The 25404-nt window shown below is 46.3% G+C and overlaps 1 protein-coding gene across 4 annotated transcripts in view; it reads left to right on the forward strand.

The window, feature by feature from the left end:
* Positions 1-25404, forward strand: part of FARP1 (FERM, ARH/RhoGEF and pleckstrin domain protein 1) — a 543186-nt gene that overhangs the window by 398427 nt on the left and 119355 nt on the right. For all 4 annotated transcript variants that reach the window (XM_078657512.1, XM_078657514.1, XM_078657515.1 and 1 more), the window contains exon 16: positions 5353-5486. In XM_078657512.1, the coding sequence (XP_078513638.1) occupies positions 5353-5486 (134 nt within the window). The remainder of the gene's footprint in view (positions 1-5352; positions 5487-25404) is intronic.

Here is a 25404-nt window from a genome sequence, read left to right on the forward strand (position 1 = left end):
ACCCAAGCCGCCTTCAAAAACGCCACCCGCAAACACCACCAACTTATCCGGACAGCCAAGAAATCAGCACTCAAAGACCGACTAGACAACAATGCCCACAACAGCAAGGAACTTTTCAACATCATCAAAGAATTCACCAACCCCACCGCCAGCTCTAACGACATCACCCCCTCTCAAGTACTCTGCGACTCCCTTGCCTCATTCTTTCATGACAAAATCGCCGACATCCATAACAGCTTCGACAACCAACCTGTAAACCAGTCCACCCCAATCACCCCCGAACCGTCACCTCCTCCGAATATCCTTCTCGAATGGAACCCAATAACCACAGAAGAGACCGTTCGCCTGATGAACTCCACCCACTCAGGATCCCCTACAGACCCATGTCCCCATCACATCTTCAACAAAGCAGACACCATTATCGCACCCCATCTCCGAGATGTCATCAACTGCTCCCTTAAATCCGCCACATTCCCTGAAAGCTGGAAACACGCCGAACTCAGCGCCCTTCTTAAGAAACCCACAGCTGACCCCACCGAACTCAAAAACTACCGTCCCATCTCGCTCCTCCCATTCCCTGCCAAAGTCATCAAGAAAGCCATCAACAATCAGCTCGCCGCCTTCCTTGAAACGAACAAATCACTCGACTCCTCACAGTCTGGCTTCCGAGCCAAACACAGCACCGAGACCGCCCTCATCGCAGCAACAGATGACATTCGAACACTACTGGACAACGGAGACACAGTCGCCCTTATCCTCCTTGACCTCTCCGCAGCCTTCGACACAGTCTGCCATAGCACCCTGATACAACGCCTCAGAAACATCGGAATTCAAGGAAAAGCATTGGACTGGATCATTTCGTTCCTCGCTGGAAGAACTCAGAAAGTCCGCCTCCCCCCTTTTAAGTCAGAGGCCACCGAAGTCATCTGCGGCGTCCCGCAAGGATCATCTCTCAGCCCCACCCTCTTCAACGTCTACATGAGCCCCCTCGCAACGATCGCACGTCAACACAACCTCAATATCATCTCCTACGCTGATGACACTCAGCTGATCCTCTCACTCACCGAAGACCCAACAACCGCCAAAACTAACCTACAAGAAGGGATGAACGAAGTAGCCGAGTGGATGAAGCACAGCCGTCTGAAACTGAACTCGGACAAAACGGAAGTCCTCATCTTAGGCTCATCCCCTTCCGCCTGGGACGACTCTTGGTGGCCAATGGCCCTAGGAAAAGCCCCCATACCGACGGACCATGCGCGGAACCTGGGCATCATCCTGGACTCCTCACTCTCGATGACTAGACAAGCCAACGCCGTCTCATCTTCATGCTTCAACATCCTACGCATGCTCAAAAAAACATTTCACTGGATCCCCACCGAAACAAGAAAAACGGTCACCCACGCACTTGTCACAAGCCGTCTGGACTACGGAAACACCCTTTACGCCGGTACCACCGCGAAACTACAGAAAAAACTCCAACGCATCCAAAATGCTTCAGCCAGACTCATACTAGACATCCCCCGCACAGACCACATCTCCGCTCACCTGAAAAACCTTCACTGGCTCCCCGTCAACAAAAGAATAACGTTCCGTCTCCTCACCCACGCACACAAAGCCCTATACAAACTTGGACCTGATTGTCTCAACACGCGTCTTTCCTTTTACACCCCCACCCGCGAGCTGCGTTCGTCCAACCAAGCCCTCGCTGCTGTTCCGCGCATCCACAAAGCCACCATGGGAGGAAGATCCTTCTCCTACTTAGCAGCCAAGACCTGGAATTCCCTTCCCATCCACCTCCGCCTTACTCAGGATCACCTAGCCTTCAGAAAACAACATAAAACATGGATATTCGATAAGTAAACCTCCCCCCCCTCCTCAAGCGCCTTGAGACCCCATGGGTATGTAGTGCGCTATATAAATTCTGACTTGACTTGACTTGATATTGCAACTGGTGGACAAAAATACCTACTGGCAAACAACCAGCGGAATGGTAAATATATCTTACATAACATATTTGTTAGAGATGGACTCTTTTACGCCTTTATAGCAGTCCATATCTTTCCCACTGCAGTGTATACTAAAGGGTATACAACGGTAACCACGCATTTTTTACAACGCGGTACCGTTACCACGCTACTTTTACCACGCAAGTCGATACAACGACTTGCGCTGGGGGGCGCTCCAGGATAGTAAATAGATTAATTTACTATCCAACTCCTTTCCCTAGAGTCCACAGGGACTGGAGTTGGAATAGTAAATTAAAAAATTTACTATCCAGCGCCCCTCCACGCAAGTTGTTGTAACGACTTGCGTGGTAAAAGTAGCGTTGTAACGGTACGCGTTGTAAAAGTACGCGTGGTACCGTCATATATCCATACTAAAGTGGTTCTTAAACAAGCATTTGCAATGCAATAGGTCTCTTATTTACCAAATTCTCTTAAATGCGAGACATATTGCATTGTAAATGCTTGTTTGTAAAAGCGCCCATGCGGTGCTTTCACTTAAATGTCGTCAGTGCCCCTTTCCTTAGACGAGGCGTGTCTGAAGAAAGGGACACAACCACCATTAAAGTAAAAGCTCGGTATGGGGTGATTTTACAAAAAAAGGCATTTGTTTATCAAGTTGACAATCAAATGTTTTTATTGTAAATACGCCTCGTCTAAGGAAAGGGGTGCGGCTAACATTAAAGTGAAAGTGCGGCATGGGGCGGTTTAAATACAAATGAATGAATAGTAACCGCCACTGTATGAGCGTGGCATGCCGCGCTATGAAAAAAAAAATTAAAGCATTGCGAGAGAGCATGTTGCAGGCAGGAGAAAAACATTTAAAGAAATAGTGCTTGGAGGTTGTAATTAAAGGCTACAGAGTACCAACACATGTAACGGGGGGTATCCTCATAGGACGTTATAAAATGAGACCAGGCAGTACCAAGGAGGTACTACTTAGCCTATTGACCAATGAGAAGCCACAGTACCCTAAGGACAATAACACAAGCCAGTTAAATATACTGGCGGAGAGGGGGCGGAGCTTCAAGTCCATACCTGATTACAGCATGCCTCACAGAGCAGCGCATGCACTGCCCAGGCCCCACCTAAAAAAACAGATCTTTACCGCACCAACCATTTGAAGATTCCTGCAAGGCACTAAAGACTATACCCTCCACATGGTGTGCCAGCACCTCCATGGTGCTTTAAGGTACTTAAATTGGCAGGATTCATGAATCCGTTCTTGGAGCCTATAAACAATGCAAGTCTAAAACATTTAATGTTAAAAACTGCTTTTTAAATTGCAGTAACCTCGTTAAGGAGCGTTAGTGAATGACTGGGTTTAAGAGTTGAAAAACCTTACCTAAATGTCCTTAAGGAGAAGGTGGTCACAAATGCAAATCTATCATTCATACCAAAGAAAGTCTACCTTCATTTATTTATTTTATTTTATTTTGAAAGTTTTATATAGCGCGAACAAGATCTTTGCAGATAACAGAGCGCTTTACAGAGGCAGGTGTAATCATCAACAAGATCATCACGTTCCATTACATAACAAAAGTATTAAGTATAGTACAGGTATGAGGTAGCCAGGCATAGTGGGAGCGTATGATAACAAAGACGCTGTGATTATACAGAGATGGATAGAAAAAAGAATAAGAAAAAGGATCTAAGCATTTCATACTAATATAGGTCATATCATCATCATCAAGATCATCACGCTCCAGTACATAGCAAAGAATTACGTATAGTACAGGTATGAGGTAGCCAGGCATAGTGGGAGCGTATGACAACAAAAACGCTGTGATTATACAAAGATGGAGAAAAAAGGATCTAAGCATTTCAGACTAATATAGGTCACAACACACGTGCAAAGGAATATAAGGCTATATCATAATAAAATGCTGGAGTACTGTTCGCAGTGTAAGTCAAACGCATTGTTCAAGTGTATTTAGCCATAAGGATACTTTTGACTTCTTTCTTAAAAAGAAGGGAGGAGGAGATGAGCCTCGTTTCAGGAGGGAGTGCGTTCCAGATCCTGGGCGCCATTCCAAAGAAGGAGCGTTTGTAAGTTTTTTCCTTCCGGAATCTTCGCGGTTTCAGCAGAAGATTGTTTGAGCTCCTGGTAGTTCTGGACCCCCCGGAGATTGTCAACTTCTGAGTGAGGTAGCTGGGTGATTTCAGGTGTATAGCCTTGTGCGTCATGCAGGCAATTTTAATTCTTTCGAAATTCTACAAGTGCAGCAGATGCAACAAAAAGAGCAGTAATTTATTACACTCAAAGAAAGGTAATCAAGTTTTCGTGGCACATGTCCCTTTAGCGCGTGGACCAGCATTCACTAAAGGTATTGGTGCAAGGTGTTTGTGCAAACAATTCAATTATACTACCACCTGGCAAACAATAAAAATCACATTCATCTTAAAAGATCATGCGCCAAGAAGGAAGATAACTACATTCGTCTTCCAGAGAAATGTGTTAAGAGACATTTGTAACGCAGCAGCGTTTTCAAATAAGAATACTTTCACTAAACCTTATTGTGTAGACATTAACGCAAAAAAGGAAACCATAGTAGGTCAAGTGATTTTAAAATGTTTTTAAAAACTTCATCAACCCCTTCCCCACAGTGGTAAATATCACTCCATAATCTAGCAGCTTGGGTAGCTAGAAGAGGTTTCATGACGCAAAACATACCAGTTACTAATCTGTAGGTATGTTTGTGCAGCTTGAGGCTCTACTATGTTCAGATGCCACCCTCTCTCCTGCCTGGTGATGGAGGAAGTAAAAGAAAAAATATCTAAGATGGAAGTCGCGTAGAGGGGCATTGTGGGGTTATGGTCAATGTTGTAGTGAATCATACGACTCCGCCTACGTTAACGCCTTATTAGGCAGAAAAAAAATACTACAACACTTCTGCACCCAATCAGTAGATGGCGATATTGTGCAAAGCTTGTGTATTTAGACGCTGCAAAACAATACTTTTAGGAAAGTAACTGATATCTTGCACATTATGTACAGTTACAGATGCAAAACTGTCTTTGCATACACACAGTTTGGAAATCACATAACATTATCAGGAATACTTCTGGAACCCACAACTGTTACATTTGAACATATATATGCTTAGAAACCTTTGTGAATATCAAATAATTAGAGCTGTCCCGTGAAGGAAAAATATTTTTAAAATATGCATGAATTAACTTTAAATAACATTATTATTTTGGAGAGAGACAAGCAGGGTCAATGCATACTTAATCCCAACCTTTTTCCCTCTTTGCATTTCTTAAATAGGTTATGTTCCTTTCAGTAAATCGTTTGGTTAATTTTTAAATCACCATGTTACCACTAATAATTTCCGTTTCCTTTCAGTGGTTTCAGAGCACAGTGAGCAAAGATGATTCCATGCCAGATACGCTGGAAAATCTCATATTCTCAAGTTTTGATCCCTTATACAAGTTTCACTCAAGTTTTCTGAAGGAAATCGAGCAAAGGCTGGCCTTGTGGTAAGGCTGTTATATTTCACTTTCTAACTGTGGTTTCCTTTCTGTTTACTTAAGTATAATGACAGGGATGGCCATAATTATAGATTTAAAATAACTCCAGTTTTGCGGTTTTACATTACCTCCAGATTTTAGTTTTAAAGAGAGTTACCAATGGTTCAAATCCTCAGAAAAATAAATTGTGAACATTCTATGATGCTGTTGGCTAAAGTTTAAATATGCTTATGTATCTGCTCCATATTCATTGTTATTAATTTAAAAAGTGTGATTCAGGCGATAGGGAGGGGTATATTTATACAGTATTGATGAAGCTTTAGGCACTTATTTCGTATGTCAGAAAGATATTGCATCGTGTTGTAGAATTTACATAGTGTTTCAGAACACCTGGCAAGGCTGCAAAGCACTCCATTTGCCTTCTGGTTCCTGGGCGACCATTTGGAGTGCATGATAAATAAGGTATTGGTTGCGTTTTGGCCTGTGTGAGAAATGTTCGGTGAGATGCATGCGGGTTATAGACGTGTTCTGACGTGGAGTGTGAACTAATCAATCAGTGTGGTGACGAGTGTAAGGTAGACACTTAAGCAAATGCAGGTACATACTAATTTTTTAAGCAGTGGTCTGTGTCATAACTGTTAAATGACTATTGCATGAGGATAGAGGATATGTGATGTCATTCCAGGAGGGTCTGAAGACCAATCCCCTTCTTAAGGAGCTACCTACATGTATTTTACATTTGGTGTTATGTAGCACTCCTTCTCACATTAGTACCACTTCACAGTGCTAATGGGGTTTAGTACATTCTTGTCCAGGTTTAGAGGACTCTGTCCCAGTCAGGAGTTTTGTTTGGTTTTTAAGCTGTGGTGCATTTGTTTAAAATATTTGTGTTTTTAATAATTGATTATTTTGTGGGTTATGAAGGTTGGTGGTTACTGGCGGCTGTTTTAATACATATTCTAGGCACTGTCTGGGTTGTTTGACTCGCCAACTGCCCAGCATGATGTTAATCAAGTGGGCTGACTGTTGGCGAGCCATGATAACAATGTACTGGTTTATGCCAACTGTGTTGGTGAAAAGATATACTGTATTATAATTGTAACATGTTCAATTGTTGGTTAGCATGTTGAGTAGAGAGCTACCCAACCATCCTTCAGCTCTCTTGCTGCATGATGCTGTAGAAAGTCATGTGGGTGTTATTTTGAAAGCTATCTTGCTGTCTTCTCAAAGACCCTTCCATCTGCCATTCCTGTTTATCCAGCCTGCCATTTTCTAGTTGGCCACCGAGTCCAACCTCCGCGGGCAGCCTTCTATCAATGGTTCCTGCAATTTCCTATCCTAGACGGTTCACCATGTGGAAGTATGCATACACCACAAAAACAGCCTACTTTCTCCAAAATACTGCCCAAACTCCTTCTGGAAGACCGCTAGTGTTCAGTGCAACCTGCAATCTTCCCCAGTGCTGGAGCGTGTAGGCTCCCGAGCAGCTCATCACTTTCAAAGCATGTGGATGTAACTAAGTAAGGTTTGTGGAACTTTAATTAAGCGTCCCAGACATAGGTACCATAGTTCCACCTCCTGGTCCAATTCATAGCACCGCACCTACATGAATGGCAGTGTGTCAGTGTTTGCTTCTGACATTCAGTAGCATCTCTGTAGTCATGGTTGAGTTGACTGGTCCTCAGGAAATATAATTTGTTGGATCATTAACAACTTGTTAGCCGTTCGACAAACTGCAGGATATTTGTCTGTGCTCTTTTTCTGGGGCATCTTCTCCTTCATTCTATTTTTGCCTAAGATTGCTTAAGGGTTTCAACAGTTATTTAGGAAAGCCACTTTAGGAGGTGTGTTTTTCCTCTGTTCCAAAATACTGTACAACTGTATACCAAACCTGCCATGAAGACATAGGCTGTGTTAATAAAAGTGTGTGTGTACACGCACACACACACACACTTACTTTCATTAAAACCAGGCCTGAAAGGGACCTGCATCACACACACACACACACACGCATGACACACACACACACACACATGACACCCACACACACACACACACACTTTTTTTCTGCCCATTTCATATAGATATGTATAGATATATATATACCAACTGCCTTCTATATGTCAGCAGGACTAATCCAGCCCTAAAGCAATTGAATGCTGTCCGTCATGAATTAATAGTACACCTATTCTTGAGGAAAGTGCCTGTTACTTGCCCTCGGAACCAGTGCGGTAGAGTTGGATTCATTGAAGTAAGAAGAGAGGCTTCCAATTTGTTTAATATCAGTGACGGTGGTAGCTTGACTGATGATTTTACTCCGAAGGAGAGCCTGAATTATATTAAATAAATAGGAGGCTTCTCATCTTACTTCAAGGAATCCAACTCTACCGCACTGGTTCGAAGGGCAGTTAACAGACACGTGCCTCAAGAATAGATATATCTCTATTACTTTGTGACTGACCGCCTTCAGTTGCTTTAAGGGCTGGATTAATTCCGCTGCTGTATAGAATTCTGTTGGCCTTCATGTTTTAATTAATGTACTCTACAGTCCTGACACTGGAAGAATGTTTCAGGTTGCTCCCTTTCCAAGGAGGGTATCCAGTCCTGATGAAGACCCGCATTTGAGGCATAGATTGACGCCCCCACCTCAACCCCCCACAACCTGCCTCATCAAAACGTCGACATTCCTATGCAGCCTGGATTACGAATTGTTTTTACAAAGGGGCAATTATGAGTGACCTGATTGCCTCTGTATTGATGTGACTGTACTTACACTGGATAATATGTATACGTATATGTAATTGGTCTATTTCCTTTCCTTTTTTCATCTAAAATACTTTACACACAAGAGCTTCTTTCCTGAGCACCCCCTCACTTATTTCTTTGGAGCAACCATTTGTGTATATATAATGTATCTATATTCAGTGTTATTCTAAATACATAAATATGTATACATTTAAATGCATCTTCGTTGGGTGTGGAGATAAGCTTATAGCAGTGCTATAACCTCTCCCTGTGAGCAGAAACAGTACGGACTCCCAACTTTGAGTTGCATGGATGGGTTATGAAAAATCATCAGGATACGTTAATTTATTACTAACTTATCCGTTTAGTGGAATTCACCAAGTGGACCACTGTTGTTCTGCATTACTAATTACTCAGGTCCTTCGGTTTTTCTTGGGCTACCCCATTGTTATGTAATGGTGGGCAAGATGGTGGCAGTGTACACAGCTACCCTTGGAGCATAGCCAATTCAGTCTCTCTCCGATCTTGACACAATAGCACTGTTGGAGGAGATAAAGGACCTCCCTAAATACCTCCTGTACTGTTCTGGGACACAGCGGAAGATGTGTTTGAAGGCAACACCAGCTCCAGTGCCAACATCCATTGTGTTTGATGCCCTTGCCACAGCTTCCAAGGGAGTTAACACCAACATCCTATTTAGATGCCATGCCTGGCTCCTTATCTCTAGGTTAAAATCCGAGGTGCAGCAGTATCTCATCAAACTCCCGTTTGACAGAGAGCCCCTTTTTGGACCACAGGTTGATGAAATGCTGAAAAAGATTTTAAAAAATACTGAGACAGACAAATCCATGGGTCTTCTCCAGGCTGCAGCATGTAGGAGCTCCTTTCAGAGGCAGGTGATGGCCATCTTGCATTACAATTATCCCCCCTAGCAAGGCTGCACGTGAGCCCCCTTCAAGACTGTCTGGCAGTCAAATGGTCATAAGTAGAGGGTCAGTGCGAAGAAATAATGTTGATTCAAGCCAAGGCACACTGTTTTCTGCACTGGTGGTTAACCACCAACCTACTGCAAGGCAGGTCTTTCTCAGACCCAGTTCCGCATGTAACCTTTATCATGGACGCATCTCTTATGGTTTGGGTCTCACGTCTCACTATACACAGTCCAGGAAAATGGCCATTTAAATATTAGGACTGCCACATCAATTAGTTGTAGCTACTAGCCATTCAGTTAGCGCTCATAGCCTTTCTGCAACTCATTTGTGGCATGAAAGTCCTGATCAGAACGGACAACATAACAGCCATGTATTACATCCCAAAACAGAGCGGCACACACTCCCCTTGGCTCTTTCACCTAGTACAGACCATCTGGCACTAGGAGCTCCGCTACAACATTCACTCACTAGCGGAGCACGTACTAGGGTCAGCCAACAACTTAGCGGACCTGCTCAGCAGAACGCCTCAAAGTCTACGAGTGGGAACTCCACTTCCATCATAGATATTTTCAACAAAGGTGCACTCCATGGATATACCTATTTGGCACCCCAGAAAACACAAAATATCAAATCATTGCTGCCAATATCCATACCCCCAGTCCATGGGCAATGCACTACGGATGAACTGGTTAGAGATATTTACCTACACTTTTCCACCTCTCCCACTGCTTCCATTTGTGGTTAGGAAGCGCAGCCAAACCGCTCTGTCTCATCTTAGTGGCTTCAACATGGGCCAGACAGATTTGGTTTTCCACTCTTTTGGAGCTAATAATCAGTTCCCAATTAATTCTTCCCCTATGGCCTGATAGTCTCACATAGAGAGAATGCCAGATCAAGCATCCAAATCCAGGACAGCTCAATCTTGCAATTTGGCACCTGAAGTCCTAGAATCTGGTACCTCTATCTCCCTCAAGAATGTATGCCCATCTTGAGGAGGCACAGTGGGCCACAAGACTCGCCTGCTATGCAGCCATATGGAAGAAGTTTGTCTGTCTCTGCATTTAAAAAATATGATCCGTTAAACCATATATAGTGCAGGAGGGGTTGTGGCCTACCTTTGCACCTGCTGAAGTTAAGCTGGCTTACAAATCGATTTGCCTCCACTTAACAGCAGTTGCCGGTTACATGCAGAAAAGACCACACATGCTTTTGTTCAGTATATCAGTGTTTAAGTATGTTTATGGAGGGACTCTAAAGGGTTATACCTCCCTCCCCAAGTACTTCCTGATCCAGTCTGAAACCTCAACATAGTCCTTACCAGACTTATGGGGCCTCTATTTGAACCTATGCACTCATGCCCACTGCAGTTGCTTTCCTGGAAGGTGGCTTTCCTTGTGGCTGTCACCTTGCTTAGGCGCATCAGCGAGCGGCAAGCCCTTACCATTCAGGGGCCTTTCCTACAGATCCTCAAAGATGGGGTTGTTCTTAGAACCAACCAACCATACATGCTTCCTAAGGTAGTCTTTCCTTTCCATCTTAACCAAACTATAGATTTTCCAGTCTTCTCACAGCTGGATTCTGTGGCAGAAAAGGCACAGCACACGTTAAATGTTAAGAGGTGTTGGGAAGTGCCCCCTTTTGACATGGTTGCCCCCACTTTTTGCCTGGTACATGATGTGATTTCGACTGAAAGTGCACTGGGTTCCTGCTAGCAGGGTCCCCAGTGCCAGAGGTTTTCCCTGAACTGTGCAATTGTTCCCCCAATTATCAGAACCTTTAGCACCCTATGTAAGTTCTAGTAAATGGTACCCTGGTGCGTAGGGCCTGTGGTACTAACGAGGGTCCCTAAGGGCTGCATCATGCATGATTATGCCCCTCCAAGGGACCCCTCACCAAGCAAATGCAAGACTGCCATTGCAGGCTACGTGTCATGATGCAGACAAGTGAAAACACAACATGGCACACATCCCTGTGTGCCATGTCCTCTACCGCTGCATATGATATTTGTAAGTCACCACTACAGCAAGCCTGACAGCCCTAAGGCAGGGTGCTTAATATTATATGTGAGGACATATCTGCATGAGCAGATATGCCCCTGTACTGGTCAGTTCTATGCTACCAGTGCAAATGGCCATGGAAGCCTTCTTAAACCATGTGCTGGACACTGGTGAAAACAAGCCCCCTAGCAACATGATGGCTTCACTGAAAATAGGGATGTTTGGTACCAAACATCTCATCTTGATAAACCCACACTGATGCCGGTATTGGATTTATCAAAACATGCACTTAGAGGCGTCCCTAAAAACCTACCAGCCTCTGGTGTGCTTGCTGACAAGATTCTGTCAGCCTGCCACCCGAGACAAGTTTCTGACCTCTAAGGGTGAGAGCTTTTTGCTCTCAGGAGGTCAGGAACAAAAGCCTGTCAGGGAAGAGGGTGTAACACCCCCTCCCACAGAACGACCAGCTGATTAGCCACCTTGGGCTGGCGAGCTTTAAAGGAGCCGCTGCCTTTGGAATGCAAACCTGGCTCCCCTCACAGAAAATCAGCTAGTCAGTTAGGCGTGTTACCTCCAGGCTAGTACCACCCCTAAAGTGGGCTAGCTGAGGGGGTGTACACAAATTTTCAGAGATGGACATCTTTGTGATGACAATAAAGTTTCACAAAAAACAATTCAAAACAAAAATTGTCAATGTCGAAAAGGATGCACCAAACACCAGACCAATTGGCTTTGCCACTGCTTGCATTGGTTTATTGTAAATCTGGGGAGTATTTTTTGAGAGATTACAAAAAAAAGGTAATCCGTGTTTGAAACAGGTAATTTAGGTTAACGATGAAATGTAAAATGCACTATTTGGCCCTGTTTTATAAAATGAACCTTGGAGGGAATAAACCCTGGCTTCCCGATGGGCAGATTTGGTTGACCTGCATGCTCACAGGGTAAATTTGAGGTAGGTATTTACACCACCGCTCTAATAGTTCACCAGCAAATTACAAACTATAGTTAAAGTAAGAAAGACGGTCCGGTGTCCATGTGACAAAATGTTTTTTAATGATGATTATGAATTGAACTGTAGTTAATAATGAAAATGAGGTGGTTGAGGAGGAGAGCGGCGGTGAATACGTTGAGACAACAAGACCAACAGAATGCAAAGCAGTAAACATGGAAAATGTTATCACTGCACTCAATAAGTATGTATCTTTGCCCACGTGGACTGGCCTTTCCTTGGGTGTCATTATCATCATAGGCATAAATGTAGGCCCTCCCTTTGAGAGTCTTTGAGAATCCGATTCGGCTGGAAACAGGAATTCCGGCAAAATGAAATTCCGAGCTGCATGGTAATTCCATACCCTCCGGTTTTTCTTGGGACATGTGTTTCTAGGACGTGGCAGACTGAAAAGTGTCTGTCTGTCTGTCTGTCTGTCTGTCCCCTCCCCCCTTATTCCCCTTTCCTATAGGTCAAACATGCAATAGAGCAAGGGGAGAGGGGTTGGCCTAACGGCTAAGGCGCTCGACCTCAGACCTGGGGAACTCGGTTCGAGTCTCGGTAACGACGCCAAAAACCCCCTGTGATTCTGGGCAAATCACTTAATCTCCCCGTGCCTAAAATGAATGTGTGTCCGTCCGTAACTGGTGCTATGTAAAGCGCTCTGATAACTGATTCGGTTCGGTTCTAGTTCGCGCTATATAAAACAATGCAAAAAAAAAAAAAGATTGTTTCTGTGGGGTAATTTCCCCTGCCTTTCTTTATGAAGATCTGTGTAATCAAACATATGCTTGCAGATTAGTCTGGGAAAGACATTAAGTAGGGAGAGCGAAACTTTGAAAATATTAACTGCTTCAGGCGGTCCCAGTAACTCCCAGCCAGTGACGCATGCGTAGAACCGGTGGAGGCGTCCATTTTAGAGTGACAACAATATAAGCATTGAACTCTTGTCTCGACCTATTGAGTAAATGGAAACAATTTCTCACAGTGCATGGAAAGGTTAAGACCTTGTTATGCCCTCTTTGACTCCTTCGTTTCCTCTGAATAGATCGCACGCTATCCTTAGCCATAACTCTATTTTAGCTCAAGGGAGGAAGAAAAAAAAAAGACGAAAATTCCTTGGCTGAAAAGTAGCACATTCCTGTCAGTCACAGGGGAATGGGGGCCCCTTCTGCATCCCTACAGAGAACTGTTTGCTATTCCTATTTGTTAACTTTGTGTATTGATTAGAAACCAGAAATAACAATTGAAATGTATGTACAAATGCAAGATTCGAACACTTCTATGCTCATTTCATGGGTGTATAGTGGGGGCAAAAAAATGAGTTGTTGAAAACTGTAAAACTAATAATAATGCATTTTTGAATTATGAATGTATTTGACTTCCACATGCTGTACCTTATTCCATCATCGAGTGGCAGGGCTTGAAAAAGCAGCCTCATAAAATCAAAGGAAATGTATGCATGTAGGGATAGCCAGTATGACTCTTGATGACGATGAACCGGAGCCTACAATCCCCCACTATTCGTCCGCCACCTTCGGAGTGAGGCACTTTAAATTACTGTTGCTGGTATTGCCAAATGTAGTGGCATTCAGTTTATTAACCATTGAAGCATGAAAGGATAAAACATGATCCTCTACATGTCTGCTGGGTCTGGTGGCTTAGTGGACAAATGCATCTACTGTAGGGGCCTGTGTTCGACCTCATGGTCACAGGTTCAAATCCCAGCTGGTCCACTCATCCTTTTATCCATCTGAGGTTAATAAAATTAGGACCATTGAGTTGGGTAACATTAAACATCTGTTATTTAGTGCCAAGAGGCCTACGGGTGAACGTGCGCTTTACAAATACACGTTATGTTGTGTTGTAGCAGGTCACAGCTGCGAGTGCTCAACTCACTGACCCATAGTATCATTAACCCCTTCCCTGCTGCCGTCGGCCATTGGCCGTTGCAAGCACTACCTTCGTAGTGCTGCGCACGTCCAACGGCCGACGCGGCCCCGTCCGCGCAAGAGAACGCCCGAACCTCCGCGGTTAACGGGTTGAATAGCAATGATGTACAGTATAGCCTTTGATGTTAAAACTGTCTCCTGAAAACTTTTTCAGAAAGTATTGCACTGATTACTGATAGAGGCCTCACCCGAAAGGTCTTTATCACTTCCGGGGAGCAGGGGTGGTAAAAGTGTGAGTTTGTGTCTGGCACGTGGTTCTTCGACCTTGGGTATTCCTGAAATTCGTCACAACAGTCCTTGGTTGATTAGGGAAGGACTAGAGACCAGTTGCATCCCTCCTTCCCATTACAATTTACTGAGTCCTCAGCAAGTATGATGTATGAGGGGCTCAGCCAATGAGTAGAGGTCTGGAGAGCCAACAAATTAACAGGGAAAGCCAAGCCAAGGGTCCGGCTCGGATATTAGAGCCTGTGCACGAGCTGAGCCCTGAAAACAACAAAAATAATAGTCTCTTCAAGGTTCACAGAAGTGTATTTCTTTAACATGTGGAGGCTTTGACATTAATAGGTCACATTGTAGCACAGAACTTAAAACTGATAGCTTTTAAATAAGAACCATTAGTGAACTAAGAGGCAAGACAATTGTCATGTACCCTGTACGTGGCCCAGATTATTATACATTATAGTCTATTAAATCAGACACACGTTTTTTTCTAGAACTGGTTTTCTGAACTCAAATGTTTGAAAGTGCTTTCATATGCGATAATGAAAACAAAGAGTTTTAGTGAAATAAACTATTTTCTAAGATCACAGGGGAAACCCTGATTTAACCGGGTTTTCTGGTTTCACTTTATACAAATCAGCCCATAAATTTGTATCCATTTGCCTTTCGATAGGATAAAGCCTGGTTTATATTTCTCTAAGCGTTTTTCTACTGTTTTTATATATAGCGAACTCGACCCAAAGGTATTGGAGTGCTTTACATGTGCTCCAGGTTACATTAATATTATTATTTTGGGTTTTATATAGCGCTAGCTAGACCCGAAGGTATCAGAGCACTTTACATGTTGTGTGAGAACGTTTACATGAGGGGATTCATAAGAGTCATAGTTGAACAATACAGCATTAAGTGGTTAGAAAGTCACACAAGTATAACACAAGTATGCGTTGAGGAATGGCATTGTGTACAGAATAAGAGACTGAAAGAGTTGTCCATCTTGAACGGAGCAATCAAAGAGGGAAACATAGAACAGCTTGTGCACGTTTTGAAATAGTTGTTGAGGAGTAGAAATATAAGATCCTGTGGACATCGCTTGTTAAAAACAGCAAGAATACAACAGACCGACATCTTCGTAGCATGCATCAAGCGCATCCTGGCAGGGACTGTGTTACAGAAGGTCACTATTCATTGTTTATAGGCATGGTAAGATTAAGTGATTTGCCCAGAATCCCTGGATGTTGAGCTGACACCGAGACTCGAACCTGGTACCCTAGGTCCAAATTCGGTAGTTCTGACTAGAACAACACACCCAGGAAGGGAGGCATGCAGCACCCACATGAAAGCTCGGCTCGTTATGGACTTGAGGTTCCAACAGGACAACAAGCTGAGCCAGGCTTCCGGCTCGAGCCTTCAGTGGCCCGCCCACCTCTACCATTGTGGTTGGTCGCGCTGCCAGCAGAACCTGCCAGTCAAGCAAATCTGGTCTGGGGTGGTTGACAGCCGAGGTTCTTGTGGATGTGGAGGAAGGGAGTGTGAGAAGTTGGCCTGATGTGCAGTGTTCACTATTCTAGTGATCACTATATATCAGTCCAAACAACCCTTATTGATGATTGGTTGTAAGTCAACCTTATAGACCAGCTATCTTAGTAGCATGGATACGAGCAGTCTAAGGCTAAGACTCTAGAGGGCGTGTTAAGCCAGCTGTTTTACCATCACATTACCCCTTGAACACCCAGTGAAAGGACACCACACAAGTGTTATGAAAATAAACAGTGTATTTATTAGAATCACAACAACCCTGTACTCTTTATGAGGACAGGGTGCTAGGCACACAACAAAACTCTTACGAAAATACTTAAGTTAGCACAGTATATACAAATGCCCGAGGGGCACGAAAAACCATATACTTTAAAAGTGGAATGCGAAATTACTAGCAGGTAAGTACAGTACTAATAGGCTTTGGAATCGCTAGGACTTGACTAGGGAATCGTTAGATTACTTCTAGGAGGCCCAGGGGACTCGGGTGCAGTGTGCACTCTCACGCGGGATGCGGGACAAAGTCTATGGTAGCTAGTAACGCTAAAGTTAGTGTTCACGGGCGAACCCGACCTGGTAGGGAGAAAACGACAGTGGATCCTGACCCTTGGATAGTGAGGCTATGCTGGGGCACCGAAATGCCGAAGTTACCTAGCCCAGGGGCTGCAGCTGCATAGGTCTCAAAAGACGTCGGGAATCCTCGTTGCCGGACCAGGAGCCTGGAAGAAAGATGCTGGCAGGCGACCAGTGAAGATTGTTCAAAGTGATCCAAGCCTGGATCTGGAAGATGGATGACACCTGAAAGCAGAGGGGACCAAGTTAGTGACTACTAGCCAGTAGTCAGTGGGCACCAGGAGGGCACCGGATGGTAGTCACCTCGACTAGGTGAGTGGGCGACGCTGTGCTCTGCAGATCTCACGGACCAGGAGGCGTTGTCGGCGACCAGGATGGAGAGGTGAGCTGTCCCACGATGGATGAAGCTGTCGGCGTCGAAGAACCCAGGATTGGGCAACAAAGCCTTGGCTAATTCAAGCCCACGCGGTGGACTCAAAATGGCGTCTGGAGTGGACCAGGAGGGTCCGGGGTGCTCCTCTTCGGGAAGGGAGCAAGGGCCAGTCTGGAGCAACCAGACTAGCAGCAGTGATGTCGTCGGGCGTCGTTCAGAAGGCCACAAGCCAGCGGGCTAGTAGCCAAACAACGCGGTGAGCAGCAAAAAGCAGAAGGGCCCCACGCCGATCGTGGAGATGCTGGGGGGCTGCTCTTCGGTGCTGGAGCTGCTCAGGGTTGGGGCTTCTCGGACCCCAAAGCACTCACTAGGAAATTACTCGGCGGGCTTGCTGTGCAGAAGTCGTGCAGTCTTGGCAATAGTCGGTCCCTTGGGGTCTCGTCGCACTCACGGTTCTCAGCTTGGCTGTAGAGGTGAGTAGAGGTCGGAGGTGCCAGGGAAGCCGGGTCTTGTCGAGCTGGGCAGTCGGATTCCGGAGGAAGGACTTACAGCAGACCGCAGTGTTCTTGCGATGGTGCCTGCGGATGCAGGGTGACTACTCCTTAGCCACAAGGGAGAATCTTGAAGAAGGAAATCTTGAAGTCCTTTCGTAGAAAGTCGTGTCTTGATTCCAAAGATGATCTAATTTGGAAGGGGGCCTGCTCCTACCTTTATCTGGGAAAAGGGGGCTGGCACGCGACTAAGTCCTGCCCTATGGGTGGGACCAGGAGGGGGGTGGTTACACCCCTCTCCTTTGGCGGGCTTTCTCCAGCCCAGGGTCTGGTGTGCCCCTGGAACTGGTTCAAGCCGGCCTATACACAGTGAGCACCGGGGTGCCACTTGCAGTCACCTTCCTCTAAAGCCCTGCCTACCTAGAATACACAAAACCCTGTCTGGGACGGTGCTGGCACCGCCCCTGGCAGGAAACCCTTTGTCCTTGCCTCCTGCTCTGGGAGGACTCCCAGCAGCAGGAGGGCAGACTTGTGTCTCGGTGGCAGCATCCATTTTGTGGATGCTAAGGCTCTGTCTGACTTTAACCGGGGTTACAGGTTACATACATGTCGTGTCCCTCTAGAAGGGTGGAATGCTAACCCCGTCGCCAGAATTGGCGAGGGGTTAGTATTCCAATTCGTATGACACCTTACTCGACATGTTTTGATAAAGCGATACCAGAGTTGGCATATAACCGCGAGGATTATAATGCACTTAAGAGTATATGGTATGCGATATCATGGAAACTGCTAAGGGATGGATCCCGAAAGCCGCAGACAGGCTCAGCTCATGCCAGAGCACTATCTCACACGATTCCAAGCACTCTGCCTCCAGGATTGTTAAGGCCTGCCATAGGAGTGACTGATAGGAGATCTGTGTGTCCATTGTAGGGTTAGATATAGGTATACTATATCTAAAGCAAAGGGTGATTACACCACCTTGCCCCAGCTGTCAAGCAGCCAGTTGTGTCAGATTTGGATGGCCAGCCAGGGGTGGCATAATACATGCTGCAGCCCCTGGTAGGCCCTGTGTACACCTATGTCCTGGGTACCTAAGGTACACTGTACAGGGACTGATAAGGTGACTCAGTATCCAATTAGATATGTACCTAAGGTACATGGAATCCATTTTACAGAGAGAGTAGTAGGCCTGGGGCCCTGAATAGCAGGGTCCCAGGTCAACTAAGTCAGAAAACCAGCAAAACACCAGGCAAAAAGTTGGGGGCAACCATAGTCGGGGATCTACCTTCCTACATAACCCCCCCCCCCCCAAACGAAAGGAGATAAGGCTATCCTTGCCAGGTAAGCCTATATTGCCTGAGTGGCCATATAAGTAAGTACCAGCACTGGCATGGTTACCCCCTATCTCATGGTCCACTAAGCAATCCCTCACCCTAAGGGCGTCTGAGGGTCTCCACCATAGGGAATCTCTACCTGTGGTGTGTTTTGGCAAAGTAAAAGGCTGGTGCTGAAATGGAGTACTGAAGTGAGGCTCCACTAATTTTGGGCTCAGCTTCCTCCAATCATTATCCACCATAGAGGCCTTTCTTTCCAAGACTGAGTTGTTTTGGGCTCTCAGGGTCAACCTCTGGCTACCTACAGCTGGAGGTTGGGTCCCTCTGTTTGGCTTACTGGAGGGACAGGTCAGGTCTGGGGCCCTCAGGTCCCAAGTTTGGCTGTGCCCAACAGTGTCCATCTGGGGGAGGTCCCTAACTAATTTTAAGGGGGATCCCTCAGGAGTGTGTTTTATTTTCACTTGGCTAGGTCTGCTAGCTTCAGTGCCCTTAATCTGCTGATTGGGGAATTCTTTTGGACAGGGGGCCCTTTGGGGTCCAACACTGGCCTCCCTGACCTCTACAGCCCTGGGCTGACTGAGGCAGGGTAGAGAGGGGAAGGTTACCTGCTCCAGACTGGGTCCCACCTTGGAAGGGTCCACTGACATCAGGGGTTCTGCCAGGCTAGGCCTGACTACCTCTGGGGCAGTTTCTTCGCAAGGGGTCAGATCAGTTCCCTGAGGAGGCTGATCCTTTCCTAAAGTCTGGTGGGAGGGAGATTTCTCTTCCTCCTCAATGCTCTCTGTCTGAGTGGAGTGATCCATAGTTTCAGGCTTCACAACACTGTCATCTGTCTGAGTTTGAGCTGTGGCCATCACAACTCTCCCAACCTTTTCAGGAGGGGGCTCAGTTTGGGTGTGGGCTGTGACCATCACAGCCTTTACAACCTGTTCTGGGAAGGAAGTAGTCTGAGATTGGGCTGTGACTGGCACAGCCCTCCTGACCTGTTCAGGGAGGACATCTTGGACTGGGGCTGTGGCTACCACTGCTCCACTAACCTTACCATGGAAGTTTACCATTTTAGAATGGGTTTCTTGCTCTACTTCAGCCCAGGCTGAGAGCTCTAAATCATTCCCCAGTAGGCAATCTACAGGCAAGTTTGGTGACACTGCCACTCTCTTGTGGCCAGTGACACCTCCCCAGTTGAGATTGACCACTGCCATGGGATGATCTCTCTGTACTCCATCAATATTGGTCACCTGGTATGTGGCACCAGGTAAAAGTTGCCTTGAGGGGACTAGACTCTCAGTCACCATAGTGATGCTAGCCCCTGTATCTCTATAGGCCTCAACTTTTATACCATTGATGAGGGGCTCCTGTCTGTACTTGCCCAAAGTGTTGGGACAAGTTGTGAAGTTGGCAAACCCCATGCCAGTCTCACAGACAAGAGTATCTAAGTTTGGGGACCTGGTTAGGCCAGAGTCCCCAGGAACTCCCAAAGTAAACGCACCCAAATTCTTGGGGGCACTCCCACCACCTGGGGGATTACTACTAGTAGTAACAGGAGGTTTGGGAATGTTACTTGGGGGTATGTTCTCCTTATTGTTATTCTCTGGGCAACTGCTGTCAGTTTTCAAATGACCCACCTGTTTACAGGGATAACAATAAGGTTTCTTCTGGACATTGGAAGGATTCTGGGACCCACCCCCCTCAGAGGATTTTTGGGGCCCTGGTGTGGTTTGATCTGAAGATTTATTCCCACCCTTCTCTTGAGGCTTGGTTGATTCCTTTTTCTGGTCACCACCTTGGTTCTTAGGCCTAATCCTGGTTCTGACCCATTTGTCTGCCCTCTTACCCAATTCTTGTGGAGAGGTCAGATCAGAGTCTACCAGGTGCTGGTGTAATAACTGGTTCTGACAATTATTTAAGACTTGCTCTCTCATAATAAGATTATACAATCCTGTGAAGTCAGTAACCTTGCTACCCAGTAGCCAGCCTTCCAAAGCCTTAGTGGCACAATCAACAAAGTCAGACCAGTCCTGAGACTGAGTTTTCTGGGTGTCTCTGAACAGCAACCTGTACTGCTCAGTGGTTAAGCCAAACCCATCAACGAGTGCATTTTTCAGGACCTGGTAATTGTTAGCATCCTCAACTCTAGTAGTGAGGAGCTTATCTCTACCTTTGCCATCAAAGGAGAGCCACAGTATAGCTGCCCACTGACTCTGGGGAATGCACTGCACAGTGCAGGCCCTCTCCAAAGCAGCCATCCATTTCTGGATGTCATCCCCTTGCTTAAAGGGGGGGCACTATCTTTGTCAGGTGTTTAGTATCTAAACCCTTCTCTCTATCTCTTGGGAGATTGCTGCCACCAGTGAGAGCTAACCCACTCATCTGCTGCTCTCTAGCAAAGGCAAGCTTCTCTTTGGCCAGGGCAAGTTCTTCCCTTTCAATCCTCAGAGTAGCCTGTCTCATCCTAGCTTCATGCTCTATTCTCTGGGGGGACGTCAATCTCCTCTGGGGAGAGTTCCTTCTCCTCTGAGAAGAGGCATTAGAGTGCAGAGATCTATTGGAGTCCCTAGAAAGAGATCTATCTCTCCTAACTCCAAGGTTAGGCCTACTTAGGGTCAGTACTGGGGGTCCCCCAGATCCTAGCCCAAGCAAGTCTAAGTTGGCCCTAGTTAGCCTTCTGACTACCTCAAGACCTTTGTCTACCTCGTCCCCAGAGAGTTCCTCTTGATCCTCCTCCTCAACTGCTTTGGCAGTGTTGGGGAGGTCTGGATCCCCAGAGGTACCCTCTAAGGCTGGCATATTCCCATCTAGCTGAGAAATCTTTCTCGCATCATAAGTCTCTAAGAGACCTATTAAAAAGGGAATGGTGGGGTTAGACCCCTGTTTCAGTTTCCTGGAGGTACACACTTGTCTCATCTCCTGAAAACTGAGAGCTGCATATCTTGATTTGACCTGTGGAGGGTCAACATCCACAAGGGGAGTCTCAGTAGATTCTCCTTGGGTAGACATGCTTTTCTAGTGAGGTGTAAGTGGTGCACTTACCTACACTACATGTTTGCCTACTGATCCCTTGCTAGAGTTGTAGTTTAGGGTGTGCTAGGCCCTAGGAGCTACAACAGCTGGTTCAGTAGAACTCAGAGTATTCTAAGCTAAGTTATATGTACCTTAGTACTTATGTGATCTTTCACAAGATATTCTTAGGATATGTGTGGTAAAACAACAGCAAGCTCAAATCCCAACCGCTGCTCACCAATGTGAGAAGTTGGCCTGATGTGCAGTGTTCACTATTCTAGTGATCACTATATATCAGTCCAAACAACCCTTATTGATGATTGGTTGTAAGTCAACCTTATAGACCAGCTATCCTAGTAGCATGGATACGAGCAGTCTAAGGCTAAGACTCTAGAGGGCGTGTTAAGCCAGCTGTTTTACCATCACATTACCCCTTGAACACCCAGTGAAAGGACACCACACAAGTGTTATGAAAATAAACAGTGTATTTATTAGAATCACAACAACCCTGTACTCTTTATGAGGACAGGGTGCTAGGCACACAACAAAACTCTTACGAAAATACTTAAGTTAGCACAGTATATACAAATGCCCGAGGGGCACGAAAAACCATATACTTTAAAAGTGGAATGCGAAATTACTAGCAGGTAAGTACAGTACTAATAGGCTTTGGAATCGCTAGGACTTGACTAGGGAATCGTTAGATTACTTCTAGGAGGCCCAGGGGATTCGGGTGCAGAGTGTGCACTCTCACGCGGGATGCGGGACAAAGTCTATGGTAGCTAGTAACGCTAAAGTTAGTGTTCACGGGCGAACCCGACCTGGTAGGGAGAAAACGACAGTGGATCCTGACCCTTGGATAGTGAGGCTATGCTGGGGCACCGAAATGCCGAAGTTACCTAGCCCAGGGGCTGCAGCTGCATAGGTCTCAAAAGACGTCGGGAATCCTCGTTGCCGGACCAGGAGCCTGGAAGAAAGATGCTGGCAGGCGACCAGTGAAGATTGTTCAAAGTGATCCAAGCCTGGATCTGGAAGATGGATGACACCTGAAAGCAGAGGGGACCAAGTTCGTGACTACTAGCCAGTAGTCAGTGGGCACCAGGAGGGCACCGGATGGTAGTCACCTCGACTAGGTGAGTGGGCGACGCTGTGCTCTGCAGATCTCACGGACCAGGAGGTGTTGTCGGCGACCAGGATGGAGAGGCGAGCTGTCCCACGATGGATGAAGCTGTCGGCGTCGAAGAACCCAGGATTGGGCAACAAAGCCTTGGCTAATTCAAGCCCACGCGGTGGACTCAAAATGGCGTCTGGAGTGGACCAGGAGGGTCCGGGGTGCTCCTCTTCGGGAAGGGAGCAAGGGCCAGTCTGGAGCAACCAGACTAGCAGCAGTGATGTCGTCGGGCGTCGTTCAGAAGGCCACAAGCCAGCAGGCTAGTAGCCAAACAACGCGGTGAGCAGCAAAAAGCAGAAGGGCCCCACGCCGATCGTGGAGATGCTGGGGGGCTGCTCTTCGGTGCTGGAGCTGCTCAGGGTTGGGGCTTCTCGGACCCCAAAGCACTCACCAGGAAATTACTCGGCGGGCTTGCTGTGCAGAAGTCGTGCAGTCTTGGCAATAGTCGGTCCCTTGAGGTCTCGTCGCACTCACGGTTCTCAGCTTGGCTGTAGAGGTGAGTAGAGGTCGGAGGTGCCAGGGAAGCCGGGTCTTGTCGAGCTGGGCAGTCGGATTCCGGAGGAAGGACTTACAGCAGACCGCAGTGTTCTTACGATGGTGCCTGCGGATGCAGGGTGACTACTCCTTAGCCACAAGGGAGAATCTTGAAGAAGGAAATCTTGAAGTCCTTCCGTAGAAAGTCGTGTCTTGATTCCAAAGATGATCTAATTTGGAAGGGGGCCTGCTCCTACCTTTATCTGGGAAAAGGGGGCTGGCACGCGACTAAGTCCTGCCCTATGGGTGGGACCAGGAGGGGGGTGGTTACACCCCTCTCCTTTGGCGGGCTTTCTCCAGCCCAGGGTCTGGTGTGCCCCTGGAACTGGTTCAAGCCGGCCTATGCACAGTGAGCACTGGGGTGCCACTTGCAGTCACCTTCCTCTAAAGCCCTGCCTACCTAGAATACACAAAGCCCTGTCTGGGACGGTGCTGGCACCGCCCCTGGCAGGAAACCCTTTGTCCTTGCCTCCTGCTCTGGGAGGACTCCCAGCAGCAGGAGGGCAGACTTGTGTCTCGGTGGCAGCATCCATTTTGTGGATGCTAAGGCTCTGTCTGACTTTAACCGGGGTTACAGGTTACATACATGTCGTGTCCCTCTAGAAGGGTGGAATGCTAACCCCGTCGCCAGAATTGGCGAGGGGTTAGTATTCCAATTCGTATGACACCTTACTCGACATGTTTTGATAAAGCGATACCAGAGTTGGCATATAACCGCGAGGATTATAATGCACTTAAGAGTATATGGTATGCGATATCATGGAAACGGCTAAGGGATGGATCCCGAAAGCCGCAGACAGGCTCAGCTCATGCCAGAGCACTATCTCACACGATTCCAAGCACTCTGCCTCCAGGATTGTTAAGGCCTGCCATAGGAGTGACTGATAGGAGATCTGTGTGTCCATTTTAGGGTTAGATATAGGTATACTATATCTAAAGCAAAGGGTGATTACACCACCTTGCCCCAGCTGTCAAGCAGCCAATTGTGTCAGATTTGGATGGCCAGCCAGGGGTGGCATAATACATGCTGCAGCCCCTGGTAGGCCCTGTGTACACCTATGCCCTGGGTACCTAAGGTACACTGTACAGGGACTGATAAGGTGACTCAGTATCCAATTAGATATGTACCTAAGGTACATGGAATCCATTTTACAGAGAGAGTAGTAGGCCTGGGGCCCTGAATAGCAGGGTCCCAGGTCAACTAAGTCAGAAAACCAGCAAAACACCAGGCAAAAAGTTGGGGGCAACCATAGTCAGGGATCTACCTTCCTACAGGGAGACGTCCACTATAGTGTTCAGCAGACAGATGATGGAACACCACGAGTTACAAAGCAGCAGTCCTTGTTTCACTCGTTGGCCCCAGGAGCCTATTTATTTGTTTAATAACTTTTGGATGGTGTAGTTTTGGCCCTTAATAGGTCTGCAGAGCCTCAAATACTGACAGTGCTTGAAATAAAAAAAATAGAAGTCCAAGAAAAAAAAAAAAAAATTTCCAGTACTCTCCAGTTAGAAGTATTAAGTCGCCCTTGAGAAGTGCAGGTACTCTCCCTTTCAAAATAAGAAAAGTGCCAGTACTCAGTACCGGCCCATTTAAAGCACTGGGTACTGATGAAAACATGTTTATCAGATCGATACAATTTACAGAAACAAGAAAATATGTAATTCAAAGCAGGCTTAACGTGGTCTTATAGAGATTTCTGTCAGTTAAGCATCTTAGAATTGTCTAACCTCAATACTGGATACATGTGTTTCCAACAACGACATACATGCTTGTTGTTATGATTTGCGGCGTCTCTGTTCCTTACACTTTTTTGAGAGATTTGTGATTCAATCGGGAATCTGTCCTTAAAACAGTTCATGCACGTGAACATGTAGCTGCAAAGTGCCCCATTTTGCCCCCTTGACTATGGAAGAAATCATTATAAATAGCGGCTTGACCTCACGGAAAGGTGCTTTGTTGCTTTTCCAGCTCACAGTTCACATTCAAGGCAGGTTTTCACGCCCTACCTCCTGTTCACAGCTGCCTCTGTTTTTCAGCAGGTGGCTAATGTAATGCCTTGTACGTAACACAGGCGTGTAGAG

The sequence above is a fragment of the Lissotriton helveticus genome, chromosome 8, assembly GCF_964261635.1.
Source record: "Lissotriton helveticus chromosome 8, aLisHel1.1, whole genome shotgun sequence".
NCBI lineage: Eukaryota > Metazoa > Chordata > Amphibia > Caudata > Salamandridae > Lissotriton > Lissotriton helveticus.